This window comes from Lynx rufus, unplaced genomic scaffold, assembly GCF_022079265.1.
Source record: "Lynx rufus isolate CCGP_SWC_20201006 ecotype Redwood Valley unplaced genomic scaffold, mLynRuf1.p SCAF_2, whole genome shotgun sequence".
Taxonomy (NCBI): Eukaryota; Metazoa; Chordata; class Mammalia; order Carnivora; family Felidae; genus Lynx; species Lynx rufus.
Window position 1 is genome coordinate 188346343 of NW_025814834.1, and position 25921 is coordinate 188372263.

General features: G+C 46.9%; 1 protein-coding gene across 2 annotated transcripts in view; it reads right to left on the bottom strand.

The window, feature by feature from the left end:
• The window catches only part of KDM4A (lysine demethylase 4A), a 46351-nt gene extending 20713 nt beyond the window's left edge, over positions 1 to 25638 (bottom strand). Inside the window, exons 1-11 of one of the 2 annotated variants that reach the window (XM_047083394.1) lie at positions 25551 to 25638; positions 22784 to 22960; positions 21974 to 22149; positions 19235 to 19349; positions 17552 to 17745; positions 14973 to 15022; positions 14135 to 14238; positions 13604 to 13741; positions 12662 to 12909; positions 11758 to 11957; positions 10059 to 10435 (exon numbers count right to left, since the gene is read on the bottom strand). In XM_047083394.1, the coding sequence (XP_046939350.1) occupies positions 10059 to 10435; positions 11758 to 11957; positions 12662 to 12909; positions 13604 to 13741; positions 14135 to 14238; positions 14973 to 15022; positions 17552 to 17745; positions 19235 to 19349; positions 21974 to 22149; positions 22784 to 22921 (1740 nt within the window). In that variant the 5' untranslated portion in view covers positions 22922 to 22960; positions 25551 to 25638. Of the gene's footprint in view, positions 1 to 10058; positions 10436 to 11757; positions 11958 to 12661; positions 12910 to 13603; positions 13742 to 14134; positions 14239 to 14972; positions 15023 to 17551; positions 17746 to 19234; positions 19350 to 21973; positions 22150 to 22783; positions 22961 to 25259; positions 25342 to 25550 lie in introns of those variants that run through there. The other variant, XM_047083393.1, reaches the window with a different exon arrangement.
• Positions 25639 to 25921: the final 283 nt, after the last annotated feature.

Sequence of the window (25921 nt, forward strand, 5' to 3'; positions counted from 1 at the left end):
TGATCTCTTCAACAAATGGTGTTGGGAAAACTGGACAGCAACATGTAGAAGAATAAAACTGGACCACCTTCTTATACCATACACAAAAGCAAATTTAAGGTGGACTAAAAATCTAAATGTGAGACCTAAAACCATAAAAATCCCACAAAGTAGCACAGAGAGTAATTTCTCTGACATCAGTTATAGCAACTTTTTCCCAGATAGGTCTCCTGAGGCAAGGGGAACAAAAGCAAAAGTAAATTTGGGGACTACATCAAAATAAAAGGCTTCTGCACAGGAAAGGAAAAAAAAAATCAACAAAACTAAAAGGCAATCTATGGAATGGGGGAAAATATCAGCAAATGACATATCTGATAAAGGGTTAGTATCCAAAATATATAAAGAACTTCTACAAGTCAACACCCAAAAACCAAATAATTCAATTAAAAAGGGGCAAGGGTGCCAAGGTGGCTCAGTCAGTTGAATGTCCCCAACACTTGATTCTGGCTCAAGTCATGATTCTAGGATCGTGGGATTGAGCCCCACACGGGGCTCCATGTTGGGCTCCATGCTGAGCGTGGAACCTGCTTGAGATTCTCTCCCTCTGTCCCTCTCCCCAACTTGCATGCACATGCTCTAAAATAAAAAAAAAAAAATAAGGGGTGCCTGGGTGGCTCAGTCAAATGTCTGACGCACCTGTCAGAATGGCTAAAATCAACGACACAAGAAACAAGAGATGTTGGCAAGGATACGGAGAAAAAGGAGCCCCTACTGCACTGTTGGTGGGAATGCAAGCTAGTGCAGCCACTCTGGAAAACAGTATAGATGTTCCTCAAAAAAATAAAACATATAACTACCCTACAATCCAGTAATCACATTACTAGGTATTTACCCAAAAAATATAAAATACTAATGCAAAGGGATACATGCACCCCCTGTTTATAGCAGCATTATTTATAATAGCCAAATTATGGAAGCAGTCCAAGTGTCCATTTACTGATGAATGTATAAAGAAGAAGTGGTATATATACACAACTATTATTCAGCCATTAAAAAGAATGAAATATTGGGGCGCCTAGGTGGCTCAGTCAATTAAGTGTCTGACTCTTGGTTTTGGCCCAGGGCATCATCTCGCAGCTTCATGGGTTTGAGCCCCGCATCGGGCTCTGCACTGACAGTGCGGAGCCTGCTTGGGTTTCTCTCTCTCTCCCTCTCTCTGTCGCTCCCCCATTCGCAGTCTCTCAAAATAAATAAACCTTAAAAAAAAAAAAAAAGAATCAAATCTTACCATTTGCAACAACATGGATGCAGCTAAAGAATATAATGCTACGTGACATAAATCAGTAAGAGAAAGACAAACACCGTAAGATTTCACTCCTGTGTGGAATTTAAGAAACAAAACAAACAAGCGGAGGGAAATAAAAGAGAGTGATTAAAATAAAAACTTAAAAAACTTGGTCATCCTGCCTTTAGGAGACACAGAGTTAGCAAAACCCATTAAGCAAGGAAACGAGGCCTGGAAAAGGGCTACTTTGCAACTGTGACAAAAATCAATTCATTAGGAGCACTAGGAAGAAGTGGTGGCAGGGCAGGGCCACTTCAGAAAAGTCACACTGGGCCCACAGGCTCCACGTGCAATCACAGAACCTATAGCTGAAATGCCAAGAAAAACCAAATTCTGAGCAGGCTGTGTCCAGGGAGAACAGAGCCTGCCCTTCCAAACGTGAATTCAAACAAGTTTGAGTGTCCACTGGCCCATTCATTCAATAAATATTTACTGAGAGGCGCGTGGGGGGCTCAGTCAGTTAAAGCACAGACTTCGGCTCAGGTCATGATCTGGCAGTTCGGGAGTTCGAGCCCTGCGTTCTGTACTGACAGCTCAGAGCCTGAAGCCTGCTTCAAATTCTAGGTCTCCCTCTCTCTGCCCCTCCCCCATTTGCACTCTGTCTCTCTCTCAAAGGTAAATTAAACATTGAAAAATATTTTAATAAAAAAATGAAATTAAAAAAAATAAAATAAACTTCCTTCATCTTATTTCCGCACCCTAACAATCTTCTTGCATTCCCCCCTTTGAAGACCTGCTAGATAACAGGCCTAAATCTGGGATACGGTAGTGGTGGGGACCAGGAAGTAAGAAAAGGACAAAATAAAGGAACAGAAATGATGGGATTTCCAGCCTGGATCGCCAAGGTGAGAGAGACTCAACAGGACTCACATGAAGAGGCAGTAGTAACAAGCCAAGTTAAGCAGGCTGTGCACAGTATACTGCCCCATTTCTATAGAAATACCTAGGGTTGAAGAAATTGAGCCTGAGGGTTCAGAAAATAAGTCTGAGCATGGGGCACCTGGGTGACTCAGTCAGTTAAGCATCCAACTATTGATTTCAGCTCAGGTCATGATCTCAGGGATCCTCGAGCCTGGAGACAGGCTCTGCACTGATAGCGTGGAGCCTGCCTGGGATTCTCTCTCTCCCGGATCTCTACCCCTCCCCAACTCACGTGTTTGCAGGCGCTCTCTCTCAAACATTAAAAAAAAAAAAAAAAAAAAAAAAAAGCAAGTTTGAGCAAGAGCTGTAGATTTGGGGATCCTCAACATCAGGTTCAGAATTGCAATCATGGGAGTGGATGACATTACCAGTGGAAGATAAACTGAATGGAGACTAAGCCCTTCCAGGATAGGAGACAAGAGAAAAAAGGGAGAGTCAGGCGCAGAGTAGGAGGAAAACAGAAAGCAAGGAGGGGAAAGAGGCAGTGCCAAAGGGTACATAAGAGCTGAGCAGGAAATGGCCAAGGGACTCAGCAACTGGGAGGTCTCAGGACTTTCAGAGGAAGTTCCAGCAGGCAGACAGTAAGGAACTAAGGAATGAATGCATCAGAGACTCTTCTTGAGAAGATTAAGGGAAGAAATGAGATCATAGCCTGAAAAGGGAATTTCCTATAATTGTATTTCAGGAAAGAGACTGAATATGGTTTTATAGGCAGAGAGGGAAGAAATGTGTGGAAGAAGAGATATGAAGATATGTGGTAGAATAAGGAAGGTGTGCAATTCTAACCCTTGTGAATGTTATGTTAATATGACAAGACTATTAAGGATGCTAATCAGATAAACTTAAAATACCAAGATTATCCTAGATTATCTGGGCAGGTAATCAATGTAATCAAACAGTGCTTAATGATGAGAGGTGTGCCTGAGTGGCTTAGTTAAGCATCCAACTCTTGATCTCAGCTCAGGTCTTGATTTTAGGGTTGTGAGTTCAAGTCCCACAACTGGGCTCTGCGTTGGGTGTGAAACCTACTTAATTTTTTTTAACATTTATTTATTTTTGAGGCAGAGACAGAGCATGAACGGGGGAGGGTCAGAGAGAGACAGACACCGAATCTGAAACAGGCTCCAGGCTCTGAGCTGTCAGCACACAGCCCAACACGGGGCTCGAACTCACGGACCGCGAGATCATGACCTGAGCCGAAGTCGGCCGCTCAACCGACTGAGCCACCCAGGCGCCCCTGAAACCTACTTAAAAATGGTAACAAAGAGGGAAGCAGAACACTCGGTGTCCAAGTGATGTGATGTGAGCGAGGCTTGGCCCTATCTGGCTGCTTTTGAAAATGGAAGAAAAAGGCCAAGGAATGTGGGCAGTCTGAAGAAGCTAGGCAGGGCAAGGAGTCTCAGTCTGGAGCCTCCAGGAAGGTACACAGTCCTGCTGACACCTTGACTTCAGCGTAGTGAGGCCCATGTCAGACTTCTGAACTAAAGAACCGGAAGATAATAAACTTATGGTCTAAGACTCCCAGTTCATGGGAACTTGTTTAAGCAGCAATAGGACACGAATATGGGGTAGGAGACAGAGACAAATCAATTTATAGGTCCAAGTACTGTAGGAAATAGAGGGATCAAGACAAAGAACACCAGAATGCAGCTCTGGGAAAGGAAGACACCTGTTTATTCTGAGTGCTTCCTACAGGACCAGCATAGGTACCCAGCAGACTGGGTTCGGTGCCGTGGCAATGCAGACACAGGTGACACAGGATCCCTAGCCTCAAGGAGCTCATGGCCCAGCCAGAGGGAGACTTGGTGTGCGAGTCTCAAGTCTCTGCCCTTTCCACTACCATCATGTTGCCTCTGACCAAATTAGTCAGGTCTATCAAATAGTAAAATATCTTTCCACGTTTTCTCATCTTCTGGACAAAGCACTCCTCCTGCTACATGGTGCCCACAGCCTTGCTCACAGCGCTGCCTTTTCCTTTTCCTGAGATGTGCTCCGACTTCTAAAACCCTTCAGTGTGTAACAAGAGCTGGGTCCAAACCTCAGTTTATCAACTAGCTGTGTGAGCCCAGGCAAGGAGCAATCCACTACCAGTGTGGGAGCAGTGAACACTGCCCCACCAAGGATCTTGTGTGAGGATGGAGTGGGACATCAGGTAGAATCTCCCAGGGCCCTGCCTGCAGGAGAGCCACATCTCAGGTTCCTGAGTTCTATGTTCCCTCGTCTAACATCAGGTACCCAGGTCAAGGTCAATGTTCTTGATGGGGTTTCTTCTGTACAGAGAAGAACTGTGCCCTCCTGGTTTTGGGAACTCACTTTTCCAAAGCAGCTTAAACAAGAACTTTTACAGCAGACATCGCTGTAGCTCTGTCTGCAGTTAAATGAAAATTCTGAAGCTTTGATGCTTCAGCAGTCAGTCGATCTGGGTGCTTTTACCAAGGCCCTTGACACAGAGCGTCACATAAACTGAACAGCAAGAGGCCTGAATTACACTGCAGGGGATGCTCAAAGTAGGGGTAGGAGGGACACAAGGGTGCTCTTCAAAACCCAGCTGTTTCCAAATATAGATACAATGCCATTAGACCTCTCCAGGGATAGACAAAGTGGTTCAGCTTCTGCCCCAAGCCTTGACTGCCAGTCCCCCATTCCACCCAATCAATCCATCCTGAGGTCAGCCTCCTACTACAACTAACTTCCCTGCATTCCTTCCACATTTACAGAAGGCTCACAGCCCAAGCCCCAGGACCATGCTGGGGCCACAAGAAGCAAGGCGAATGGGGCACAGGGCGTGGCTCCTAGTTTACCTTCTGCAGCCTATGACAACTGTGCTGAGACCAAGATGGACGGTTGTTAAAAAGAAGCCAAGTGCTGCAGGTGTTCAAAGGAGGAAGGAAAAGTAGACGGGAGCGATGAAAGGTTTCTGGGAACAGTGACTTGAAAAGAGCCGGGTTCCAATGAGCAGAGAACTGTTCCGGGAGACCTATGCCGAGGACTCCTGACTCCTCCCACCTCAACATAATCTGTAGCCTGCCGACGGCCGTACACTAAATGAAAATGTATAGAAGGCCACTGAACTAGACGCTAAACAATGGTTAAAATGACAGATTTTAGGTCATGTGTATTTTACATATATTAAAAACAGATCAAGCCAAACTTTTAAAACTAAATATAATAAAATGAAAGGAGTTAATTACAAGTTAAAAAAAAAAAAAATCAACCCACCTTGCAGCCCTCCCCTCCTGTGTCCACGTATGCTGGAGCCCCACGCCCTCCCCTCCTGCTCAGACTTCAGGATCCAGTCCCCACACCTCACCCTCATGAACTCCAACAACACAGCCACACTTGGCCACTGCTCCCAGGTCTTCTTCAGTCGTTCTCCTCCCCTGGGCCTGGACACATGGCCTTCTCCTAGTCCCCCAAAACGTCAGGCTATTCTTCTTCCCCGGCCTCTACCTCCACCCTAACGATGAAAAGTCTTCCTCCTGCTCCACAGGTGAGTCTTCCATGCCCCCGATACCCTGCTGGAGACTGCCTCCCACAGACCCCTCCTGAGCTTTATGTCTGTGCTCACATATCTCCGTCACCCACCCCACACGCCGGTCACACTCAGCATGGCCTAAAACTGAACTCACCTCCAGAGCCACACTCAAATACCCCTTGGCTTCTCCACTGATGCACCCCTATCCATCCGGTAACTCATGCCAGAACCCCGAGTCAACCCTCGCCCACCTCCTTACCCACCCCACAGCCAGCCCCCTAGTCCTGTGCTCCTGCCCTCACAGTGGCCCTCAGGTCCACTTCCTGCTCCCCTTCCCTGTCACCACTAGACAGTCCAGGTCCACTCCACCTCTCTTTCAGACTAAAGGAACAGGTTCCAAATTGATTTCCCTATTGCAAATCTTTCGCTCCTCCCGAAACAGAAATATTTGATTATACACGGCAATCATAAAAAATATTCCAATAATTCATATATGTAAGAAGTGAAAATCATCCATAATACCACCTTCAGGAGAACCTCTGCTGTTTCTAATTTTGCCCACTTCCTCTCTCCACCCCAAAACTTTCATACCGTTTTCAAAGCAATCTTCTAAAACATCAGTGTAGAGCTTAAAAAACCCCTTGCCAGACAACTTGAAGAATAACTGACATGGTTTCTTGAGTAAGTCAGGGAGTGGAGGGAGCACTGCCTTAGAAGATGGGATTTAAGAGACATAAACACAAGGTGTGAGACTAGACTAAACCCTGATTCAAACAAACCTACTATAAAATCACTTTAGACAACTGGGGAAGCCTGATTTTGGACTGGGTATTAGATGCTGCTAAGTTTTCTGATTTTGCTATGCACAATAATGACACAGTGATCACAGAAATACCCACCGTTGTTGGAGGGAACACCAAGTGGGGAAGAAACGACACCTGTGATTTAACACACTTCAAATGACAAAAGGACAGATGAGGCAAATGTGGCAAAGCATTGACAACCATCGGGTCTAGGTGAGGAGCCCTTGCGGGTTTATTTCATTTATCCATATGCATCTTTGTACATTTAAAAATTCATTCTGGGGGCACCTGGGTGACTCAGTCGGTTAAGTGTCTGGCTCTTGACTTCAGCTCAGGTCATGGTCTCACAGTTCATGGGTTCGAGCCCCACATCGGGCTCTGCACTGTCTCTCTCTCTCTCTCTCTCTGCCCCTCCCCCACTCGTGTGCTATGTCTCTCAAAATAAACTTCAAAAACCACATGGTGGTGAACTTTCCAAAGTCAAACTGCTTCATGGAACATAAGCAAGACCACTACGACCTGGCTCCTGACACCCTCCAGCAACATCTCCCAAGTTCCTCTCAGAACCTGAGACCAAGTGCAGTCCCCCAAATGCTCTGACTCTGGACGAGCTACCATCACCACTCGGAGCACACTCTTCTCCCAGATTCCCTTCCCAACTTCACTCCAGTCACCGGGCGTACTCCTGCAAACCTTCGGCCTAGCTACAATGCCTGCTTCACTGCAGTCTCGCCAAACGCATCACCCCAACCCCAGGCTGAGCTGCTAACTCTTCCACCTGGACTACAAGATTTATCCCTAAGGAGCACCCTTATTTGCTCGCACCTAGACTATAAGCTCTTTGAGGGCAGAGTCCAAGCCCAGAGTAGGCACACCTAAGTGATGACGGAGTAAAGCAAAGGGGCAGAGCAGCCAAGGTATCTTCAGAGAATCTGAAGTAGTTCCAAGATGGCAGCACATCAAGGAGGGGGCGGACAGAGGGTTGGGTGGGGATGGAGCGGAGAAGGGCATTACCACCAGACTACAGCTGAGAAGGCCATACAGAAGTAAACAGGAGCCAGGAAGGCACTCAATGATTTTTGAGCAGAAATAAGAAGCATGTCAGAGAGGAGCCTCCTTCTCCCTAGCATATTTCCATGTGGAGGGCTTCCTGGCTTTTCTCCCCAACACTTGGATGGTAATGAGCTTCACTTGGCTGGAATCTGCCTTTTGCAGAGTGAGTGCGCTGGGGTCTGTGTCCACAACACATGAAAGGCAGGTGGGAAATGTTCAGCCACTAGGAGAGGCCTGCGTCCTCCAGGACTACCTGTGACCAGGTAGGTAACCTGTGTCACTGAGGGTAAATGAGCAGCAAAGCCATTTGGCCATAGGTTTAAAGCCACTTTCTTCAATCATTTTTACTGGCAATGAAGTGACATTCTAAGCTCCATATGCCTGACACCTGTATGATTCATTCCTTAACTAGTTCCTAATTTGGGAAGGAAAAAGTGGGTTACATACACACACACACACACACACACACACACACAACCTTGACCCTTGACTCTGGTAAGATTAACTGAGCAGTAACAGAGTCTGAACGGCGTATGAAGTATCTTGCGTGTAGTAACTCCTTGCTACTGTCAGCTGTTTTTGTGGTTGTGAGTGCAATAGCAGGCAAGAAAGTCAGGAGGATGCTGCAAGAGGACAGCGTGACCTGTAGTGACAGCAGCATGAATGAGGACAGGGGAGCTTTGTGAAGAAGAATGGCTCAGATGTGGCAATGGGGACTGTGAGGGATTCTGGTGTCCAAGCTGGAAAGCCGCCTCTTGTGGAAGCTGCCACAGGAGAGCAGACAACAGCTACTGGAAGCAGTGAGAAGGAGACGTGATCTTCAGCTTATCTGCCTGCCTGCTCCCACCCAGATGGAGGGAGGGACACGCACAGGGGAAAGGACAGCTACAGAAACTGAGCCCTGATATTGAGGGAAGGCAGAAAGGAAAGTTACGCGGGTATTCAAGACAAGGGACAAACCAACCACAAAAAGGGACTCCTGGGAAAACTAGAAGGACTGTAATATGTACTCGGGGTCAGCACTTCAGCCAAGAGAAGAGAAAGCCAATACGCCAAAAGTGAACATTCAGAGACAATGAGTATATGTAAACAATTGGTGATGGTTATTCTATCTGTATACTTTTAAAATGTTTCATAATACAGGTGCCTGGGTGGCTCAGTCAGTTAAGCAGCCGACTTCAGCTCAGGTCATGATCTTGCTGGCTGTGAGTTCGAGCCCCGTGTCGGGCTCTGTGCTGACAGCTCAGACAGAGCCTGGAGCCTGCTTAGGATTCTGTGTCTCCCTCTCTCTCTGCCCCTCCCCCGCTCTCAGTGTCTCTCTGTCACACAGAGAAGCTCCCCGCTTCTGTGTCTCTCTCAGAAATAAACCTTAAAAAAATTTTTTAAATGAAAAATAAAAGTTTCATAATAAAAACTTTTAGAAGACCAAAGTAAGGAAATGGGGAATAAATGAAACCTTTCTGCACTGACCTCCATCTGCCACTAACCCCATCCCACCCCCACACCTCCACCCCCCACCTCACGGCTGCAACTTGACCCACATAAGCCGTGAGGCTGGGGAGTAAGAGCAGGTCACTTGGGTAGGCAGGAGTCTGGCTGCATTCAACACAGCTCTGCTATATCCCACTCAGATCCACCAAGAGCCTTTTTACACAAAACAGAGAACAGCTTTTGATGACAACATGTTCTAGAAGGAAGCCTGAACAAACGTTCACATTTACAGCTTTGGGAATTCATTCTGGTCTCTGAGAGGATGTTCTGTCAACAATGCTGCACTTGAAGATGAAGAACGTATGGGGGGAGTGGAGGGAGAATCCCTCCAGGCAACTACACGGCAGCGGAGATTTGTAAGAAAAAGGGGACACCGGGGTGGCTTAATCCATTGGGTGTCCAACTCTTGATTTCCGTTCAAGTCATGATCTCACAGTCATGGGATCGAGCCCTGCGTTGCAGCTCTGGGCTGACAGTGCAGAGCCAGCTTGGGATTCTCTCTTTCCCTCTCCTTCTACCCACCCCCATCTCCGCTTATACTCTCTTGCTCTCAAAAATAAACACTGGGAAAAAAAAAAAAGATTTTGTAAGGAAAAAAACCTTGAATTTTAGAGTAAGGAAAACCACCTTGTCCCTAACAGACGAACATCTGGGCTGCAAGCACTACCGCCGTAACCCTCATGCTCTAGGGCAAGGAGGCTCAGAGGGCGTGCCTGATAGCTATACATCTGCAGCTGTCACTAAGGCTGCAATTCTCTGCAACTGTCACCCAGGGGCAAGTGAAAAGGAATTCCCGGCAAAGAGCAAACTGGAAGGGACCCAACGCCACTTGGCTTTCTGCCGGACACTGCAGATTGAAGGTCCATTCTGGGGGTCTCCCCTGCCATCCTGGACACCTGCAGAAGCACTTCCTGGCCCCCGGACTCCCTGCCCTCCACGGGACCCCTGCCAGGGTGGCTCCTCCCCCACGAGCGCGGCCCAGGGCCCATACCTCTGCCAGCTCCCGCTCACTGACACTTCCGGTGGCACTACCCTTCTTCCTGGTGCAGGGCTCTCCCACGGTGACCCTGCCATCCCCTTTGGCATAGCTGTGCACAGTGAGAACTCCCGACTGCCCTTGGGCTCGGCAGGCCAGAGGCTCACTGGTTTCTGAGTCGGAAGAAATAGAATCCCGAGAAGAACTGGAGCCCAGGCTAGAAGATGATTTCTTTTTGGAACCTGAGAAGACAAGGCGTCCCCCTAAAGAGGCAGGATTCACAGAAAGATCCAAGGCAGCCGCTTCTTGTTCCTCCTCTTCCTCCTCATCCTCTTCTTCCAGTTTGACGTTTTTAAGCTCTTCAAATTTGACTTCCGTGGAGTCAGAATAATCTGAAACACACATACACATTGGCCAGAGCCAACTTCCTCCTGCATGTCTGAAGCTACTGAAAAGCAAAGTGGCACAGCACAAGGAACGTGGGTAGCAAGTGAGGCCTGGCGTCATATTCTGGCTCTGTCACCTCCAGGGTCACTGTGTGATCTGGGGCTGACCGCTCAGCCGCACCGGGCCTCCAGTTCTGTCCTGTGGAATGCAAGCCGTCTACCACCTATCTCCACGGTTGTGTCTACGATGGGGGCCTAGGCCGGCATGCAGCAGACACTCAGTAAGTGACAGCTGCTGTTTCCTCAGAAGTCTCCTGCAGGAAACAAAGGCCTGAGCTCAGCAGAGACCTGGTGACCTCAAGCTAGAAAATTTGAACAGAGAGGGGCTCCTGGGTGGCTCAGTCAGTTAAGCGTCCGATTTCAGCTCAGGTCATGATCTCATAGTCCGTGAGTTCGAGCCCTGCATCGGGCTCTGTGCTGACAGCTCAGAGCCTGGAGCCTGCTTCCGATTCTGTGTCTCCCTCTCTCTCTGCCCCTCCCCTGCTCATGTTTTGTCTCTGTCTCAAAAATAAATAAAAACATTTAAAAAAAACTTCTTTTTAAGAAAATTTCAACAAAGGGAGCCCAGTCCCAGGGCCCCATCCAAGGTGCCATCCAGATATCTGTAGACACACCAGGGCACCCTCAGTACAGACGCTCCAAGCCTCACCTGAGACTGCAGCGAGACCCCCCAACAAGTCTGTCCGCAACAACTCCCAGTGACTGCTCCACCACGCCTCATTTGACGTCACTTCCTTCCCAAAATACAAGCGGCCCCTCAAGCCCCGAAGTGCGCAAACTCTAAGACGGCAGCCAGTCCACACACCATCTCACTCCTACTTCTCGTGCCTCATCTGCTAGCACGACCCTTCCCACCCTTATCTTCAAATTACAGGACACCGATACCAACTTCCCAAATTACAGCAAAGAAAGCTCACGTGCTCACCTGCACACCATCACCCCTGCTACTCCCCTTTGGGCGCCCTTTCTATGTGCCCCCACTCCCTGCCGACCTGGAAAGCTCCCACCTCTCTCGTAAAAGCCAGTTCACTGTCACTTCACCAACCTTCAGCGTCTCCAGGTAGAGGGAGAGGGACTCCCCTACCTTCCACCCCTCATCCCTCATGTCCCTATCCAAAGGCCTTCTCACACCAATTCTCACACTCCACTGACACTGTCCTCACAGACCCACCTCCCCAATTTTCCGTATCTGTGACCCTGCACTCAACATGGCATCCAACTCAGAACAGAACGCAGTTACATCTCTGGGGAAAATATAACCAACTAACCTGGGAAGGGAAGGCCGTCTTCGACTTGCCGCACAGAGCTGTGGGTGGGCCTCACGGGAGCGAGGGCAGCCTGGCACTCCGTCATATCGTACTGTCCCGTACTCAGCTCCTCCTTGGGGAAGAGCTCGCTCTGACTCACCTCCTGGGGTATTTCAAGACAAACTCGGTGCCTCTTTGTCCCTATACGATGTTTGGCTAGGCTGCAAGAAGGAGAGCCAACTTTTTAAGGGGCCGCAAGTTCATTTACCTACATACGTATTCACACATAGCCCCAAATGAGTGAATGGCCAGGGTCTGTCTACTATGCGTCACACTTCAGTCCCCCCTCTTATCTGTAGAAGAGACAAGGGACTTCACCTCTCTGAGCCTGTTCCACCCAATGGAAAATAGGAGTATCACCGTCCTCCTCAAAGATGTGATGTGAACCTGAAGGTATGCAGAGCACCTGGCACACAGCAGGTACCCCACAAATGTTCCTTCCTCCTCCATGTGGCCCAGATCCTCTGGCTCAGACACCAAAGGCGCTGGCCAACTTCACTCACACCACCCCCTGCCCTTGCGAGTTTCATTCCCACCACCATACTCTCCTTTTTAAAAAATGTCTCATATGGTAAGGAGAGAATGTGGCTTTTCTGGCTCAGAGGGAGCCATGCTCTCTTATGCGACCTCTGCTCCAGCCAATTACAGGCCCGCATACAGAGGTGATCATTCTTGGGTGACAGCTGTAAGAAATAGCCTGAATGCCCTTGCTCTGGGGATTCTGGAGCCTTTACCAAGAAGAAAGTTCCCTCTGCTGTGGCTCAAACACCCCACTTAAGAAACAGCCTCCTGGCAGGTTATGGAAGTTGCCAGACACCCCTCCCTTAAGCTGGGGGGAGCTGGGCCCAGAGGACTGTTGGGTTACCTTCTCTTTAAGTCACCCTCCTCTCCATCCTCAATCCCTTCCATGCCATCCTCCTCTGGACACTCCTCGTTTCTGGCTCTTGGAGGCAGTTCATTCTCCTTAAGAAACTCCGCTGCTTCTGGCGTGGGCAGAGTATGGTCGATAACTGTGGTGTCCTTCCCCGCTTTCCAAAGTTTGTACCTTTCTGGCTGGAACTTCCTCACAAACACATCCATGGAGATCTTCACCATGTCCTTTCTACAGGAGCACTATCCCAGGGAACCAGGAGAGCTCCAGTCAACACTCTGTAACGGCTTCCATGCGACTCCCACATCCCATCTCCTCCCTCCAAGTGCAAAAGACACAAGACAATTGAAAGCCAAACTGTTTGCGTTCACAGGCTGAGGCCATACTGTCCTTGCAGAGCCTTCGAGCATGGAGGGAAGCAGGGGAAAAAGCAGAGAGCAATGTGCAGCGCTGGAGTGAGCCCACCTGGGCACGAACTAGGATGCATAAAGAAATGCTGGAGGTGAGGCTCTGCACTTCGACCCAGGATGCTCCACATCCACCGTCCCTCTGAGACATATCCAAGCCAGGACCACATAAGCGAGTCTGCTCCCTGCCAAACGTCCAGCCCTGCTTGCTTCCCTAACCCTAAGAATTTCTCAACGGAGAAATCCCAGAGTGGCCAAAGCAAGAAACAGCCATGTCCGTGGGTGTGGTCTTCATGCTCAAATGGACTTTAAGCATGGAAACCTCACCTTACGCATCCCAAACCTGAACAAATTCTTCTAATTTCTGTATGAACGCAACATACTAGCTCTTTGGCACAGCCCTGTCAGTCTGTTTCTGAATTCCAGCAGTTCAAAGAATGTTCTAATCACCAGCCAGTGTATCTAACAAGAATTTGCTCACCAGACATTTTCGGTCATGGCATTACAGAAAGCAATCAAACAGACTTACCAGCACAGCTTGTTTGCCATACTCAATCCACCTCCGGGTAGCAAAATTGGTGGACTCCGCACAGTTGAAGCCATGGTTAAAGCCGGCATGGTAACCATAAGGAAAAGTGATCATGAATTCTCCAGCTTCTTGAGTCACCTGAACAAGAGCAGACTTGAACCAGCTGCATCAAATGGCTGAAATCTAACGGACTGGAACTCAGAGCTCGGCTACAGCTTCATAACCCAGCATAAGTCATAAGACCACCAGGGTCTTTGTAAGACGCGAAGCCTGATCGTATCAGACCCCAACACTGTAACTGACCATTCCCCGAAGTTAACAATGTTCTAGGGGATGTGACTCTCCTCTGGCACCGGGAAGCTACAGAACCTCCACCTTTAATATCCTTGGATCCAAGTATTGCTAAATGGGTTACCTCTGGCCCACGCCTGGTACAGAGAGATGAACCAGAATAAAGCCCCTCTGTGAAACAGACCGAAAAGGGTGGCTGCCTTCCTTGTAAGCCAAAGACCATATGTAAAGTCAGCTCACCTTGTCAAAGGGAATTCCATATTTCTTCAGCATTAAAGGGGAAATCAAAGTCATCTTGTGGCGGAGAAAAGCTTCGCAGCTTTGAGCACTTCCAGGGAAAAAGCCTGTTTCATTGAAAATGGGCAGAGGTGAACACACCGCTCCACACCAGCTCTGCAGCCCTGCAGCCACTGCACACCTGTGCATCTCATCTGGCTGTGTCAGGAGGATAAATCAGCACAGGATCTCCACAGATCCTTCTAGCTTCGGGCCAATCCTGATTCTACAGTGAGCCTCCGGACTCTCCAATGGCTTACCTGGGTAATCAAATTCTGTTAGGGAGACAGATCACCCAACCCGCCTTGTGCTTAAAGAGAGCTTTGCAACTATTTAGGACCTTGCTCCTACTCTATCCCTCAATCTTTTGTTAGTAACACATCTACAGCACAGAATACCCAAACTCTCTTGAAATTGGCCCTCTAGAGGTACAAATCTATTAAAGTCCACTTAAAAGAACCAAAGCACAAAAATTCGATTTTAACCTTTAGGTTTCTGGCAGAAGAACCAGACCCAGGATGACGGGTATACTCTCCGTGGTCAAATAAACCCATGCTTGATAAAACTGAGACAGAGACTGTCTAAGAATTACTTAGTCCCTTCCCAGGACAAATGGAGGAAGTTTCCAGATTTTTATTTGCTCTGCTAGGGTAACCACTCTGGCAGTGTAGCTTATCACCTACATGCAGGCCTGTGAAAGGACACATAACAAATCTGACCGCAGAGCACGGACATTTTAGAGCAATTAGTGCAGTTCACAGGGTCTCAGGGTCTGAGCAGGCACAGGGAAGAGAGACAGTACCTTTGGCAAGGCGCTCCAACCGCTTTCCGTGCTCCGGGGGGACAGAGTACCTGCAATCACATAGAAGCACTGGATGCTGAGGAGAGCACCCTTCAGGACCTAAGGGGCTCATCCCCACTCTCAAAACAGCTCCCAACCACAAAAACTGGAAAGGAGTCTGGAGAAATGATATGTTGGACTTTGGGGAGAGAAGCCCACAAGGTACAAGTGAATTTATTTCTCTAATATTCATTCATTTACCGAGACTTTCACTGAATGTTTACCATGAGCCAGAATTTAGAGTATGCAACCAGCCTTGTTGTCCTTTATAATGTTGAAGCAATAAAAAAAAATTTTTTTTAAAGCATACATTAAAGTGCTCCTGGTGGAGGCTGAAAGCCTAACTGGGACAGGATGGAGGAGGAATGGTGAATGGGAAAAATGGATTTGATACTAGAGACCCGGCCCTGTATCTGCGGCTGACCCCATTTTCACATCATCTCTGTGACAGCTACACTGATTACCCAATAATTAATTATCCTTCCACCCCAAAGGGTAGCAAGACACCACAGAATTTAAAAAAAAAAAAAAAAAACACCTGTAACTACGTAAAATTTTTGCAAAACTGAGGTGCCTGGTGGCTCAGTCGGTTGAGCGTCTGACTCTTGATTTCGGCTCAGGTTATGATCTCACAGTTGTGGGACTGAGCCATACTCAGTGCAGAGCCTGTTTAAGATTCTCTCTCCCTCTGCCCCTCTCCCTTGCTCTCTCTCTCTCAAAATAAAAAAATAAAATAAAATGAAATCTTAAAAAATAATAAAAAAATAAAAGTTTTACAAAACTGTTAAACTTTATGATATTCTGAAACTCACAGTTAAGTCTATTTTAACCATTATAATTGATTATAAAGATCATTCCACAACAACAGAAACTTCCCATCCCAAATAGTTTCACTACCAAACAAAACAGATGGGGAGTGGAGGAAAATGTTGGTCACCCAAAGGACCTTGGGATCCATCAGGCAACCTTGCCCAGAAGTCTCTGGAGGTCCCACTTTAAATGATCTAAAAAGAGTGTATGTAATAACTAGAAAATCTTCTCTCTACAGGAGAGTGAAAATCCAATCTCAGGGAACTTGGGAATAAATAGAAGGAAAGCACAAAAGCTATTTTTACAGGGGCGCCTGGGTGGCGCAGTCGGTTAAGCGTCCGACTTCAGCCAGGTCACGATCTCGCGGTCCGTGAGTTCGAGCCCCGCGTCGGGCTCTGGGCTGATGGCTCAGAGCCTGAAGCCGGTTTCCGATTCTGTGTCTCCCTCTCTCTCTGCCCCTCCCCTGTTCATGCTCTGTCTCTCTCTGTCCCAAAAATAAATAAACGTTGAAAAAAAAAAAAATTAAAAAAAAAAAAAGCTAATTTTACAGATTCTAGAAGTCTAGCCATCTAAGAAAGGTTATGGGACAGCAGTCAGGGGGTCCACACAGGCTCAGAAGGTCACACCCCCCCTCCAAAACTAGAAACTGGAAAGCATTAGAAAAAAAAGGAAAACCTCTGGGAAAAGAAGTGGTTGAAAATGCTGGAAAAGGAAATGAAGGTGCATACGGTTTCCCCGACTCCCCGTGACCTGGCCCACAGTGTCCCTGTCAGCCTCCTCGCTCATCCATCCTTGTACACAGCACCCAAACCACAAAGGACTTCCTCTAGTTCCCGAAGACATCGTGCTCCCTCTCAGCTTAGGATCTCTGCACGTGTCATTCCAACCACCCGGACACACTTTCCTCAGTCTTCCCTGCCTGAAACCCGCCACTGCCTCACCCAGGTAGGCCTCCTCATGTTAGGCCTCAGCTTGGTGGTCACCTCTTCCAGGGAAGCTTCTCCAATTCCCACCCCAACTTCGTGTACCCTTCCTACGAGGATCTAGAGTACCCATCGGTGCTTCTCTCACCCCTTCTCTCTCCTGACCAGTCTCCTGTGTGACAGCGCATAACCTATGTCTCTGTCACTACAGTCGAATGCAGAACCTTCACTGAAATGCTGGGGTTGAGAGATAGATCAACACAGGGAGAGGAGAGAACAGATCTTTGCCTCCCCAACTAGACTGAGAACATCCTGGAGAGCAGGAAGCATATATGGAGTAGCTCTGCATCCCCTCTTGGGTTAAGCACACACTGCTGCTCACCAAATATTTTTTCCATGAGGAAAAGAAAGCTTTCTATCATCTGAAGGAGTGACTCCAGTCTTGGAAGTCTGCCTCTAAGAAATGCCTCAGGCCTGTTCGGAGAAAGAAATCAGAAAGCAGTGGGCGAGCCTGGGAGAGCCTCTGTAGCTCTCAGTAACTCAGACAACTTATCTTTCCATCCAGTAGTATTAAATGACCTGCCCTCTGAAGCCTCACTATTCAAAGAGAGGTCTAAGCACCAGAGCTCTAACAGCATCTCATAGCTTAAAAACCTGGGGAAAATGTCAAGTGCCAGTCCCACCCCAGGCCTACGGAACCAGAATGTGCATTTTAACAAGACCCCAAGGTGCCGCCTCGGCACACTAGAGCCGAGGGGCCCTACCGCGTCGCGAGAAGCCCCGGTGCCAACTGCAACCCGACTTTACCAGGACTTTGGCTCTCCAAAGTGCAGGTAGTTGATGCTGTACAGGTCCATGTCTTCAGTGTGCCAGGCAAAGGAGGTCTTCCACATGCCGAAGTACAGGTACGGGGTGTTCACACCCTCAATGGTGATCCCGCTCTCCTTCTCCACCAAGTCCAGGATGGTTTTCAGCCGCCCGATATTCCACTCATCGACATGCTGCAAAGTAAATCACAGCTGAGGGCAACTGCAGTACCCACAAGCTGAGGCTCTGAACCTACAAGAGCAGGGGTCACAGGTGACCTGTCACCCCTAATGATGATGTGGAACAGTGTCAAAACAGCCTGGACATGAAGACCACAGCCCCCCTCACTCACACTTCACAGCCACCGCTACAGCTGATGCCATCAGACCTCCAAAAGGCAAATACCACTTGGTAAAGAAAACTGGCATGTGAAAGATGAATAAGGAGGGGACAGCCACCTGTTTTTAACCCCAGGAGGAAGAGTTTGATCTGAAACTAAAGAAACTGAGGTCAAAATAGGAAAGAACTCCTAAATCACTAAAAATACAAAACATGGGAATTTACCATCCCAATGTGTGACTGTTTAGCCCCAGCTTCCACTAGGCAGCGTCATCAGTAAAAAGTCTACAGTGTCACCCAAATCCATTTCCAAAACTTTAATGGTCAGCTAGAAGCCCGCCTCTTATACGTACGTTCTCGATTATTATGTCCTGCTTCTGTACCTCCCCATCCCAGATCCTTACAGTATCTTTCTGCCATTTAACATCTGTAAGTTTCACTTTCCACCACTCAATAAATTGTCATCGACAACTTGAGAATCTTTTCAAACTCCTTCTTTCCAATAATTTACAAAAACATTACAATTAATGTGAGTGATGATCCCTAAAATTCTCCACAGATTTTTTTAATTATCAAAAACAATCCCAAATGTTCCTTCCTTATGCTATCTAAGGCTGTTTTTTATTCTTTTTTTATTTAAAAAAATTTTTTTAACGTTTATTTACTTTTGAGAGAGAGAGAAAGACAGAACATGAGCAGGGAAGGGCAGAGAGAGGGAGACACAGAATCCAGAGCAGGGTCCAGGCTCTGAGCTGTCAGCACAGAACCCAATGAGGGGCCTGAACCCATGAACCACAAGGTCATGACCCAAGCCGAAGTCTGAGGCTCAACCGACTGAGCCACCCAGGAGCCCCAAGGCTGTTCTTTATTCTGAAAAGCACTATACCGCAATCCGACACAAGTTGTTAAAATAGGTTCTGCTAAAGAATCTTGTTTGAGGGTTCTGAAAATCGGAATGTTTCTCTTCTTAAATACATACCCCTTTCACTAAATTAGTCAGTGATCTTTTTTTCTGCAGAAACCACACTGCCTCTCCCCCAACATTTCATTTACTGTGAGCCCACCCTTTCAAGAACTCATCGGCTACCACCCACAGACTATTCTAACAGCCCTTGCAAAGAACACTATATCACCCAATTCACATGGAGAGTGGGAGAAATAAAATTCAGTCACATGCAAAAATACCCACCATTAAGTGTGCATAGCACATCAGCTGGTGGTGGGTCACTCTTTTGTTTAACTACTCAACTCAGCAAGCAGCTTCTGGGTGCCTACTAAGTGCTGGGCAGGTAAAAATTGTGTTAAATTGCAAAAATGCTGCAGAGGGCTTCCTGGAAGTCTCACCTTTTCATAGAGAGTGCCATTCACATCTGCACCATAGATTGGAGGATTGAATGTGAGATTTTTCCAGTACTTCCGTTCAAGCTCTTCAAACTCACTGTAGCGTGGGGTACAGTACCTTTCAAAAGTAAAACAAAAACAAAAACAAGTAAAAAAATATATATATATATATATTTTTTTTTTTTTACTAGGACTAAATTCATCAGGCATTATGAAAGGACAAGACACAATCCCATTCTAGGGAAAACAAGACACTTCAAGCGAACAAGACAAAACCTTGGCCTTCGAGGCTCCATTACAGAAGTAACCTCCTCCACATCCCTTCCTTGAGCTCTGGGCCTGAGGAAGGTAACGTATATGAAGACATTAAGCCCATCTTCCCTAAGAAGCAGAATACTCTCAACTTTTTCAAGAGACCGCTAAAAACAACATCCTGGCCAGAATCAGGAGTGGCCCAGCCACTCAGGGAGAAACCAAGAACTGCAAATCCCTATATATCCACAGACAACCAAAACCTGCCAGCATGAGGTTCTAGAACAGTACCGCACTCTGTAAAGGAAGTGGCTCCACGACAGCTCATCTGTATTGTCACTGTTACATTCCCACCACCCTATGCAGTGACTAACTCAAATAATCACACCTAAAAACAAAGTATTTTAATAAAAAAATAAAATTCTTAAAAAGGTAGATTTTTGCAAATCAAATGTTTAAGAAAGATATTTTTAAAAGATATTTTTATATATGCACATACACGTACACAGCTGTCTATATATAGATGTCTATATCTCTATATAAAGACATTAAAAATATCTATATTCTTTAGCTCAATTATCACATACTGAGAATTTACTCCAAAATCTTTTTAAAAATTCAAACCCCTTAAGATTACATAGCAATTTTAAAAAGAATAATGTGTAAATTGAATAGATATTTGAAAATGCACATTATAAATCAAATGGCAAGAAAATATTATGAATGGATAAAGAGTAGAAGCAAAGACCCAAGACAAACTGTGGAGACAATGGGCTGGGTGGGGAAGAAAAATCTTACTTTAAATGCGGCCTTACATTTTAACCATTTTAACTTCAACCTATTGAATGATCAAGTTTAGGACCCCTGAATTCCCTTTGAAATAGAAGTAACTCTTCCACCTTCAACTGCTCTGCTTTATAAACTTAGATTTTTACCTGCTGGGTTTTCTTAAAGCTAGCTGACCAAGCAGGTAAGAAATCAAGGGTAAGAATTTGTTGCATCTCAGGTAAAGGGAAAAGACAGGCCTGGCTAATTTAAAAAGAAAAGAGGTATCCTGAAAGACCTACCATTTTTGAGAAGAGAGACTGGATACAGGAGGCTGAGGCTTCTGGTGGAACCCCATGTGAGCTTGAAAGCAGGGGGCCCTGGCCCCAGCGCACAGCTAGAAACCAGACAGAAAGGACGGCACAGCCTTTCCTGTGCAGAGCATGTCGCTCTTCTTCAACATGCTCTTACATAAATTCACTCATTAGACAGCAGGTGAGTCAGCAATACAGAGGTTTTTAAGAGTTAAGCCGCCAGGGCAACTGGGTGGCTCAGTCAGTTGAACGTCCGACTTCAGCTCAGGTCATGATCGCAGTTTGTGGGTTCGAGCCCAGTGTCAGGCTCTGCGCTGACAGCTCGGATTGTGTGTCCTTCTCTCTGCCCCTCCCCTGCTCACGCCCTGTCTCTCTCCCCCCAAAGAAATTAATAAACAAATATTAAAAAAAATTTTGTAAAGAGTTAAGCTGTCAATAAAACTGGAAAACCACATTTTGAATTGTGCTAAGTCAAAGGAAAAGAAGGCAAAGCATAGAAATAGAACAAGATCTGATGTGAGACAGAGCAATGAATAAAGCACAGGAAGGGACGCCCCCAGGAGCGTGAAGACTGGCCAGCTACAGATCTAGCTCTGGGCTCATGCACAGAAAAGACAAAATATAATGTCTGACTGGCTGAAGTCATGACATGCACAGATCAAAAGGGCTCAGGAAAAAAAGCAAGAGAGAAGGAAGGAATCCCTTGTGGACACTCAAAATTGAGGAATAACATCGGAAAGGAGAAAGTCCAAGAGAGAGAATTAAGAAGGAACAGTCAGAGCTCAACGAGGGAACCACAAAATTCATTCCAAATGTGAGGTCAAATGAAGCTAAATATTATAAACAGAAAACAAATGAAAACAGCAGGCCTAAACAAAGATGTTTCTAACAGATCAATCAGCACGTATGGATGATGAAGAATGGAGACAGAAAATAGCAAACGGCTTGACAGTTTACTCACATTCTGTCATGTCAAAATGGAAAAGAGATAGCTGCTGGATGGGTAGTGAGGAATTTGAGCATGATAAAACACAGAAGGACCCAGAAGGAAGAGAATAAACTACTGAGGCCACTTTTCGATAAGCAGGTGTTAAGACATCCGGCAAAAACTCCTTTTGAACCAACTCCAACACTCTCCTTTGCAACTCTGCAACTTACCAGGGTCAGAAAATGATTCTGCTTCTGATGGAAGAACAATGGGATTACTTTAGGTAAGGACACAGACGCGTTTAGACTGCGACACAGTACTGAGAGTAGGAATGCTTCCATAAAAAGAGCAGAAAGGGAGACAAGCTAGAGCTGAGAAAAGTGTTCTTCAGCGTCACGGCAGCAGTCTTAGGAGACAGCTATGAAGATGAGACGTTAGCTCCTAGATGCTATGGCAGGTGGGAAGGAACGTGTTTTCACTCACTTATCACTATTGGCTATCTTGCGGAACTCTCGAACAGTCATGGCTTTCTTCTGTATGTTGTACTGAGTAAAGAGGCCAGACTGCCCAGTCACCAACTGTTGGATGGGGGCAGGAATGACCAGATCATCAATATCATCATAGGACGCCCGGGGCTTCCACTCCTTTGGAGGAACAACCTGTAGGGAACACAGGAAACACAGAGATCAGAAATCCAACAAGCTGCTCATAGTCCAGGACGTGGGTAGGCTGCTATCCAACCAGCCAATTTTACTACAAAGTGACTCTGATTTAACCACACTCACCCCAACATAGCGAGTCACACTGCTGTGCTAACCCTGATCCAGTTCAGCCACCAACTAGCTGCCTAGTTGCAGTGACCAAAGATGAGTAATACTCATTCTCAGCTCAGCATCTCCTCTGGGCACCAAGAGAGGAGGCTGAAGAGTTGATTTTCTTAATGTAACAAAGTGAGCAAGAGAACCCAACCTGCTATTAGAGTACTGGATGAGACTGAAATGAGAACAAGAGAAGGTGGATGGCATAAGCCCTCGAGTGCAAACACTAAAGCACCCATCTCCACCAAGAGAATGGAAGCACCACAGCAGCTGGCCCGGGGACACTAGCTCTACACGGCCCTTTGAAGACTCCAAGCTCTCCTCCAACTTAAAAGGTGCTTCAGATGTTAACAAAAGGAATTAACTTGCAAATAGGAAGTATATACTCCACACCCTGCCTTTAGGAAAGATTTCTGCTGCTGCCCGTTGGTCACAAAAGCTCCAAGCTCCGTGGACCAATCCCACCCACCCTCACCTTGGCCAGCCCAGCCCGATGAGCTCCTTGGGATTCAATGTAGGCCATGTATCGACTGAAGTTCCGGAACTCCTCCATGGTCGGGTAAAAAGTCATTATCCGAGCACTGGGATTCAGAGTTTCAGATTCTGAAGCCATTTTCCCTCCTTTTTGAAGTCACTCTGGTCAGACAGGAACCTGAAGAAATACATTAAGAACATAAAATCATATAAAATGTAATTAGAGTTAAATGCTGGGAATGTCAAGGAGGATGGGTGATGGGAATTAAGGAAGGCACTTGTTGGGATGAGCACTGGATGTATGTGAATTCTCCACCTGAAACAAATATTACACTGTATGTTAAATAACTGGAATGTAAATAGAACTCGAAAAAGGAAAAAAAAAAATGCTGGGAATGTCAGGGCTGAAACAGTAAAAGATGTAGAAATTCTAAAGAAGCATTAAGACCTCACACCTGGAATCTGCCTCTACATAGGTTATTTAAATGAACAAAAATACAGATAGAAAAGTTTATATTTAAAAGAATCTAAAAGAATCGGATGCATTAGGGCACCTGGGTGGCTCAGTGGGTTGAGCGTCCAACACTCAGCTCAGGTCACCATCTCACAGTTCAGGAGTTTGAGCCCTGCATTGGGCTCCGCACTCAGTGCAATGCCTGCTTGGGATTTTCTCTCTCTGTCCCACCTGTGTGCTTTCTCTCTCAAAATAAATAAATAAAAACTTAAAAAAGAAAAAAGAATCCGATGTATCAAAATTGTGTGTATTCAAATCTCATTTAAATGGAGACACTGTTTCAGCTAAACTGTTACTAGAGCGTTAATCCTATCTAACAATACTATCGCTGCCCTGCCCATATTTTACTCTTATCTTTTCAAGTTGCTCCCTTATTCACCTTTGATAACTGCTTTGGGGAATATTAAACAATGTATTACAACCAGATGTAAAAAACAACCTTTGGGCTTCCTTCTAGGTCACAGCTTAAAGCTTAAAGCAGTATTCTAGATTCCTAAAGACAGTTACTTGGCTACAAGATTACAAAGTTTAAGAGGTAAAAAGTACACGGATACTAGTTTTTAAAACCCTAAAGTGAAACTTCTCGTATCTAAACCAAAATGTAATTTCAGCAGTATTACATGAGATCAAACTAGAGACTAGTTCAACTGTACCATACCCAGAATTCAAAGGACAAAATTTAAATGGGCAATAACCTGGCAATACAGGGCAAGCCTCAAACTGACTGGAAAAGGTCAAATACTGTGTTTCTAGATGAGGCCTTCAACTAAGTGGGTGCATCCCCATTGCCTGATAACACAATAGACTATTCCAGCTGAATAAGAACCAAGCATACTAGACAAAAGGAGCCACTTCAGAAGCAAAAACATTTCCCTCCTCAACTCCCCCAATCTGGGCCCCAAAGCCATGGCAGTTCAGCTTCAAGTTCCCTAGAGAGCTGGAGAGCTCAGAAGGGAAAACTGTCTCCAACCTACCAGCAACCTAGTAACAGACTAGGAAGACAGCATGGGCACAGAACTATCTAAGATAGGAGAGAAAAGCCACTACCCGCATCTCTCAAGCTTCCATTTCTCCAAAAACAAAGTCTGCTCTTGGCCAGGAGCTTTTCACACACCTCACCAAAACTTTACGTGGCAGGTTTACGTTTATCTTTTTACATACCAGGAAATTTCCCCACAGTCCTGCAATGCACTCCCAGCACTTCTTCCACTACTCGATGCTGCCTGCATCATAACTTCCACCTAGACTAAGCAAGTGTGGAGGAACCTCTCAAGTTTAATCAATTTTGAGGACCCTCTTTTTTAAAAATGCCAAATATCTTACTTCAACAAATTTGGCAACAACACACAATCCTGTGAACACTGTTAGGCCCCGTCACCTGGGCCTTGGAAGCCACTAATGGGGCTTCACCTGCCTCTGGACTTGGTCATCTTTGTTATGCCTACAACCTAGAACAATGCACGGCACAGAGTAGGCACTCGGTGCCTATTGAATAACTGATTTCCTCGCCCCCACTTCAGTTGCTCACTCCCTTTTTCAAGCCTAGGATTCCCTTCCCCCAATCTACTCCCTGGGGAAAGCTCTTGTTCCTTGACTCCTTCATTTCCCCTATCCAGCAACAAAGCCGAGTAGTTTCAGAGCACCGGCTCCGGGATCAAAACAACTCTGAATACAGATCCGGTCTCTGCTATTCAGTAGCTGTGTGACCTTGACTGTACGAGTTGCCCAAGTCTCAGTTTCCCCACCTGTAAAATGGGGATCCCAACCTCCCTGCTCAGCAGGGTTGCTGTGATTAACTCAGATGATGCAAGCGAAACCCTAAGCACTAGGCCCTGTAGCTAATAACTCAATAAAGGTCGCTGTTGCTAACAACCACCTCTAACTCCCGCCCCCTCCCCTCGCAGCCACCCCCGCGGGTACCACTCCCAAGGTAGCCCCCGCTCCCAAGGTCCCCGATCCTCACCGCATAGAGGGCCAGCCCCTCCCGGCCCCGCCGCCTAGGCGAGTGAGGCCCGGCCGCAGGAAGAAGAAAATAAGGCCTAAGACACCCGCCTCCCTTCCCGACGTGCATTGGCCATAAGAGATTAGAAAGGACCAATCTGAGGACCCATATTAGAAGCTCCTGTTCCCATTGGCCAAGAACCATGCCTTTCACTCACCGTTGACGGCAACCCCGCCCCTCCCCCACTGGAGCTCACGGTCACGGCTACAGCAGCAACAAACCTAAAGGATTCCAAAACCCTGTGGTTCCTACCTAAAGCCCACCGCCCCGGCAGGGCTAATGCTGGGCTCCTGCTGTCGCCACTAGCCGTATCTACTGCTTTTTCAGCCGGCGAAGGGCGAAGCTCCGCCTCCTCTAGAAAGTCGGCCTCTGCGCAGCCGTACAGCGTCAACCAATCTGAGGGACGCTATCACTCCTCAAACAGCCAATGAGCACGCGCTGCAGTCGCCCAAGTCAGGGCAGATCAATCTGCTCGGCCTATGAGCGCTGGGTCGGGCTGTTGCCAGGAGGAAACGCTGTACCACTCGGGACTGCGGCCACTGAGCATCTCGGCTGGATTACGGGGCTGGCCAATCATAGGCGCGCTTCTGGCCGCCCAGAGCTAATCAGAATTGAAAGAGGCG